General features: G+C 41.1%; 2 protein-coding genes across 2 annotated transcripts in view; both read left to right on the top strand.

Annotated features, from left to right (window-relative positions):
* The first annotated feature begins 11 nt into the window (after nucleotides 1-11).
* c18h3orf33 (c18h3orf33 homolog (H. sapiens)) lies at nucleotides 12-4,053 on the top strand. The gene is made up of 5 exons (XM_083913570.1): nucleotides 12-161; nucleotides 946-1,005; nucleotides 1,823-1,982; nucleotides 3,265-3,425; nucleotides 3,522-4,053. The coding sequence occupies exons 1-5, from the start codon at nucleotides 24-26 to the stop codon at nucleotides 3,774-3,776; spliced, it is 774 nt and encodes a 257-aa protein (XP_083769696.1). The 5' UTR covers nucleotides 12-23; the 3' UTR covers nucleotides 3,777-4,053.
* Nucleotides 4,054-5,879: 1,826 nt separating this feature from the next.
* The window catches only part of plch1 (phospholipase C, eta 1), a gene marked incomplete at its 3' end in the record, with an annotated part of 77,981 nt that continues 77,011 nt past the window's right edge, over nucleotides 5,880-6,849 (top strand). The window contains exon 1 of the mRNA XM_083913483.1: nucleotides 5,880-6,005. The remainder of the gene's footprint in view (nucleotides 6,006-6,849) is intronic.

The raw sequence follows: 6,849 nt of genomic DNA, 5'->3' as shown, positions 1-6,849 counted from the left end.
TGCATCGAGAAAATGTCAACAACATGCCGGAGTCTTCCGGAGAAACAGAAACTGGCGAGGGAATGACGGACAGACAACAAAGAGATCACGGAAACCAGTCATCCCCAAACGTCGTGTCTTTCATATCTCAGTTCGCAGATGATAATTTAACACTTGTGCGGGTAGGAGTCTCCTTTGTGTGACCTGCATTTGACAGGTGATGCACGGACATGAGGCATGGAAGTGTCTTAACCTGTGGTCTCTGCGTTGCCATATGTACCTACGTCAGACACCAGCATTTACGTTTAGTCTTTCAGTGGATGGTCGCATTTATTTTGTGGTGAGGGACAGAGGCGATTCTAGAGTCTGTTGGGGCCCTAGGCAAAAATCCCCAGGGGCCCCCTTCGAACCAGAGCTCATCAACATTATGTTATAAATAAAACGACACAGACAAAAAAAATTTGAATTTAAAAAATAATAAATAAGTAAAAAGTGCACATTTTGGTTGTCATTAGGTCTGTTTAAACTGAATTACGTACATCACTTGCATCAGTTGTAAAATTCAAAACGTAAAATGGGAGTGGGTGGAGTCAGGTGAGGACCCCTTAGGGAGGTCAGGTCTCCTACTGTCATTACAAACTTTGCACAATGTCCCTGCTGTAGTTTAAAGTTTGTCAGGCGTGGCGCACCAATCGCTCGCCCCCCTTGCCTGTTGGCAAGCGGCGCCTCTGGTGAGGAACATATAAAGGCATCCAGGACCAGTTCCCTCTAAACAATTCCTTAGTACCATAAGGTGGCACCACACTGACCAGCCCTGTCAGGCATCACCAGTTGTTCCTCAGTGGTTTTTTTTTGATGCCCCTGTGTAACTGTTATCTCTCTCAAAGTCTTTCTCATTGTCTTTATACTCCACATGTTCAGCTGTCAACTCCTAAACCTTTAACTGCTCTCTTGTCTCTCACACAGAACATAAGCACCGGACTGGCAGTTGCTGGTGTTATTGTAATAGCAAGAAGTATCAAACTGGTAAGAGAGTGAAGGCACACACACTGCAGCTAAGGGACCCTGCAATTACAGACTCAGCTAATGGTTGAATTTTGTATTTAACATGCATTTGCTGTTAAGCAAATTTTGACACTCCAAACTGTAATGTTTCTTACAGACTTAACAGCTCCCATTTATGTTAAATAGGGCTGGGCAATATGGCCAAAATCTTATATACTGAGGGGATCTATAGGTGATTTCATATCTCGATAAAAATATCACGATATAGCATGTTTTCTGGTAATAAATACAGTATTCTATATGAAATGAACACACGGTAAAGCCTTTTTTGTATACACCTGTGAATTAACTTGACAAATGAAAAGTACTGACCAAAAAGTGCAAGGATTTGAACACGGTTGCTGGTATTTGACATTGACATATTAACAATATAGAGAAAGTATACAATTGACAATAGACATTTAGATTGTTTTGACAACACATATCTTCCTTCTTTATAACCTTATTCCATATCACCCAGCCCTACGGGGGGTTATCTGCTCACATATGTGAAATTGTGGGTAACGTAATCCAGTTAATGTTAATTGCACTGAACTGTGTTGTAAGTCTTATATTTCCTCAGGTATTTCAGATAACATTTTCTGAGAAGTTTGAGTTCACATGCTTGTTATAGGTAATTTAAAAAACATAATTGTGTACCATTTAATCTCTTTTTTTTCACAATTTTTATTCCGCATAAATTATCATCGGAGGATGTTAATGGAATGCACATTTCAGACGTTTTACCCAAATTATGTATTAAATGAGGTCACTAAGCTGTCTCATGCCACCTCTTCAGATCACCAAATTTCGAGCTGCGTCTGAGATCCCTGCTCGTTTTATCGAGAGGAACGTCAGCCTCCGTGGGAAAGTTCATTCAGTCACAGACAGAGGACTTGAAGTGGAACATGTTCCAATATATGTACCAGTCCTCTCTCCGTTACTTTCCAGACACAAAGGTAATGTTGAGTTAAATCATTGCGGCATGAACACTGACACAAATTTGACAGCCTGTTTGCCTCCTTACACCAGAAAAACCTGTTGGAAGTCTGAAAAATTAAAACGGTTGAATCAGCACGTTAAATCTCATCTTGTCAGTTCAACAGCGTGGGTATTTACTGCAGGTGCACCTTTTTATCCTGTCATACCCAAAAATGTCATTGTGACATTTTTACTTTATAAATGTAAGACTGTTGCATTTTATCATCTTTTCACGAGTTAAGCTTGTTAGACAGTTAAGCTTGTTAGCTGTGTTATTAAATCATGGTATTCACTGAGCAATAAAATTAAGCAGCTTCTTTATATAGAGTGCTCCATCAGCATCTTCAATGTGAAGGACTCTCATGAACAGATTGGCCCTTGTTCAGCTATTTCAAATATTACCTTTGTCCCACTTGACCTCCCACGTTTTAAAGCTGGTTAGACCCGTCGTTTGGGACTGTGGCTGTTACACAAAGATAATTTATTGGTGTTTATTTCATAGATGTGGTAGGTAGGTCTGTGTTTGCTATTTTTCATAGCAAGGCTCAGTCGATCATAATTAGGACTTGAATCGCAATACCTCAAGAGCTGCGTCAAATAGTCTTGTTTGGTTAGATAATTACTGATTGGATTATTATTATTATTATATTTTTTGCCAATTTAGATGATGCTACTATTTAATGTAGGCAAACTTCTTGTAGAGCTGTTAAGATTTGGCATTTCAAAAGTTCATCTCCTTTTGTTAAATGAAAAAAAATATATATTTAAAAAGCATGTTTATATGTGTAAAAGTAAGGCAATGAAATAAGTTATTATTTCTGAGAGTTTGCATAACTACAGATCCGCTTACTGAAACACATATGGTAAATAGGATAAGCCATCACTGATCCCTAGAGGGAAAATTCAGGTGTTGCCGCAGCACAAAGATTGAAATAATTACAACTAATAACAGACTATAAATATGAATATATGTATATACAACTAGTATAAGAGTAGAAGTAAAAAGAAAAAAACAGAAAAGAACCCATCATTTAACGATACAAGAGCAATAAAAGACAAAACTATGAGCTTAGTTACAAGATAAAGTGACACCTTATTGTTAGCCAGTCTATATGTAAATACAGTACATCAGAATAATGTATACTGTGATTAAGTAATGATACTTACTTTTCTGTATAATATAGTATATTATGTGGTAAGACACAGTATAACATATTAACATAGCATAGTATGATTTAGGCTCCTTTTTGTCCTCTTTAGGTGTGTGCACATCCCCGGTACTGGTGCATCTTGCAGGAGTGGAGTTGACTCCAGAGGGCAGCGTATGGCTGCAAAAGAACCTGGCTCCTGCCCAAACAGTCTGGCTAAAACTTATCAGCCGAGAGGACGACATGTTACACTGTTTAGTGTCTCCAAGCAGGGTGAAGCATCTCATTTAATTTGTCATAGTTGTACACTTGATGTCAGACTGATTGGAGTTTATATCCCATGAAGTAATTTCCTCGTCTCTCCAGCAGGGGTCAATGTGGAGCTATTGTATCAACGAAGAGGTCCTCAGGCTCGGTCTTGCTCGCACTGCGCCTTTGGTCGGGGTCCTGCCCGACTCGCGCCTCTACTGGCGTCTCCACAAACGGCTGCACAGGGCAGAGGTCAAAGCTGAGAGGAAGGGCCGGGGACTGTGGAAGCAGGACAGCCTATGGGAGAGGGCGTCCAAGGCTCTCTGGGACAACGCTTTAATCAGTCTGATGAGGAGGATCTTTAAGAGGAGTTGATGCACACAAGTGTGATAGCACACAGTCTGTTCTGTTACCATTCTGTATACCTGTTATTGCCAACTGATAGATTTTTACATCTAAAGGAAGTTAAAAAGTTTTAGTATAGGCTACACTAGTCCCATCAGTCACTTATCTGTCATGTACATCAGAAATTCTTATAAATGCTACAAACTTTATTTTTTTTACTTAACATTTCTCATTACACCTGTTGCAAAGGTTTGTGTTTGTGTTCATAGAAGTTTGAAATTATTAAAAAACTCATCTTGAACTCTGATACCAATCCCTTGGCTTTCACTTACCCCGTTAGACACAGCTAAGCAAAGCCTCTTCTGTTGGGTTTGTGTGTGTGTGTGTGTGTGTGTGTGTGTGTGTGTGTGTGTGTGTGTGTGTGTGTGTGTGTGTGTGTGTGTGTGTGTGTGTGTGTGTGTGTGTGTGTGTGTGTGTGTGTGTGTGTGTGTGTGTGTGTGTGTGTGTGTGTGTGTGTGTGTGTGTTTCATCAATCACAAGATGGGGGCGGGGTATGTTAATGGTGTTCAAAATGGAGAGGGGGGTCCACTTGTCCACTCCCTCTCACAGTTGCTATAGAAACACCAAATGTGAAATACAAAGCAAAGCAAAGGCTAAACTCTATACTGGCTGCCCTCAAACCCCATGGGAGCCTCATGTGTGTGTGTGTGTGTGTGTGTGTGTGTGTGTGTGTGTGGGGAGGGTCTTTAAGTACCTACAAAGAGGACCCTATTAGCTGTAACGCGACCAGGCATTTGAGTATTTAAGTGCTGAAACAGAAGAGAAGCCTATTTCCTGCCATTTTGCATTATTGTAGAAAAAAACAAACACAGAACAGATGAATACATTTAATTTTGAACCCCACCTGAAGAATAAACCCCAACTCAAATTGCCCTTTGGGTCCAGGATTATGGTCATGTGACTGTATTGTTTGCAGTAAAAATCCACTGCCAAAATTACACCTTGTGCTTCCATGTGCTATGGTTGTTATCCATGCTTCATCCATGCAAGGCAGAAGAAGAGGAGGATGAGGGCCTCCAATAAAGCCAGACTGTGATGTGTGTCCTGTGGGGTGCAGGGTGAGGGGTCTCGGTGCAGTGAGAAGTAGTCAATCCAATGGGCTCAAGGAGATTAGTGCAAAGGGGAGGAGGGTCACAGGGGTAGAAGGGGATTTTGGGTCCAGAGCACAAAGGCAGGAGAGGAGGAGTCACAGTGGAAGGGAAAGGGAGTGAAGGAGCGGGAGGCGAGGGGGGGTTGATGAATCAGCTCTCTTTTGTTGTGCAAATGTTACTAGCGACTGTTACGGCCAAAGAGGCTTGTGATTGGTGGGCTGGTTTAAATTGTAAGGTGCATTTTCAGGCTGATGGCTGTTGCTGCCAGACTTTGAACTGTCACTGAGGGAGGAGTGGGAGGGAAACCACGGATGAGTCAGACAGCAGGGGGAAGGAAGGAAGAGTTTCTGAAGCTGGAGGACACAGAGAATTAGTGCTGTTAGTCAAAGAGGGTTAAAAAGTTACGTCTTTTTGTCTTAACCCTTAACTCTTAATTAGATATTTGTGGAAGTGGGAATTTCTGAGTGACTTGACACATGTAGTGCATGGTCACCTCACCGGCCATGCTGTATACTGTAGGCTGCTCACCATTTGTCCAAATGTAACGTTGATGTGGCTATTTAATGATTCAAATAAGCAAGATCATTAAAAGACAATTTTTAAATATTACGTGGAAAATGATTTTGAAATTACAACAAGATAAGAACAACGTCAAATATAGTCTAATGACTAACATTTCCTCCAGTTGAGAGAACAAAAAGAGAGGCATTGTCACACTGGTAAAAAGGGTAATAAGGATATCATAGAGATGTATGTCAGTTTTCTTTAATTGTGTTGTTGTAATCCATCTCTTTGGTCTCTTGTGGAAAAGGTAATCCGTTCCGAAATCCATCCCAGGTTTTCCAAAAACCACTGGTTCCACACTAGTAGTATTTGAAAAGGCACCAGTGCTTGATGTAGTAGTGGGTACTTGCCCACACCAGTGAAGTTGTTGGGACATTCTCTGTTTGAAACCACACAGCTGGGACTATCACAGACTTACATTACACCTGTGCCCCCTGCGCCATGGATGTTGAGAGCCTGAAGGACTACTGTTCTGGTGAGAGTGGCAAGTTTTTGTGAGGAGGCTGACAACGTGGTTTCAACCTCTGAAACTGAAGTGAAAGAAGTAAGTAAGCCTGTGATTCTTGATGTGATCCATGAGGACATTTCTGAAAGAAAAAACAGCTTGACATGACATCTCAGCAGGGGCATTTCCCTAACTTAAAAAACTTGTTTCCTGGAAGCCGATTGCACTCTTCTGACTATGGCAATGTCTGCTGTCACTTTAAACTTCCTGTTGGTAGGATACTGTATACAGTATCCAAGCAGATGTGCACCTGTTAAAGCTGGATGCCTGGAAACACGTTCTGTAAAAAAGAAACTCAAGCTGTTTCAATCTTTATTTCCCCACTCCAGGTAAGTCACATGCAATCAGGCTCAAAACATAATTTTCTTTTCTATTCTTGGGTCATTTTGACAACCAAAAATTGCCTGAGCTAATGAAGTCAGTATATAAAATATATATATTTTTTGTCATGCACTTTAGTTTGTTTGCAACTAGAATCAATAATGCATCTGTGTGATTTATAAAGCGTTTTCTGCTGTATGTGCGTTCACATTTTGGTGCTCCTTCCCACCATGCTTCAACAACAGAGATTTGTAGCAGGGCAGCAGAACAAAGGCCTTTATTACACACAGCCGGTAGCCATCCCTGTGAGAAAGAGATGGGGCACTCCCCCGTCCCAGAGCAGTGTCCTTGGGGATTTTTTGATTCGATTTGAGTGGTTGTGTGTAGCTGCCTGGGTTTGAAAGACAGAAAGATTTAAAGAGACACAGACCTGATTGACACTCACTAAATGCCTCCCAAAAAAACCAAACACAAAGGTAACTCTCCATGTTCTGCCTGATAAACCTCACAGTCACAGTACACAGAGTGTTGTCAACATCTCATACAATTAGTATCTTTGCCA

The sequence above is a fragment of the Echiichthys vipera genome (assembly GCF_963691815.1).
Source record: "Echiichthys vipera genome assembly, chromosome: 5".
Lineage (NCBI taxonomy): Eukaryota > Metazoa > Chordata > Actinopteri > Perciformes > Trachinidae > Echiichthys > Echiichthys vipera.
Note: the sequence above shows the minus strand (reverse complement) of the source record. Positions and strands in the feature narration are given on the sequence as shown.

What these genes read in the sequence shown, in the direction of transcription:
- c18h3orf33 (XM_083913570.1), top strand. Translation starts at nt 24, where the DNA reads ATGCCGGAGTCTTCCGGAGAAACAGAAACTGGCGAGGGAATGACGGAC. An exon ending in TAGCAAGAAGTATCAAACTG is followed by an intron (nt 1,006 to 1,822) that starts GTAAGAGAGTGA and finishes CCACCTCTTCAG; the next exon opens with ATCACCAAATTTCGAGCTGC. An exon ending in GTTTAGTGTCTCCAAGCAGG is followed by an intron (nt 3,426 to 3,521) that starts GTGAAGCATCTC and finishes TCTCTCCAGCAG; the next exon opens with GGGTCAATGTGGAGCTATTG.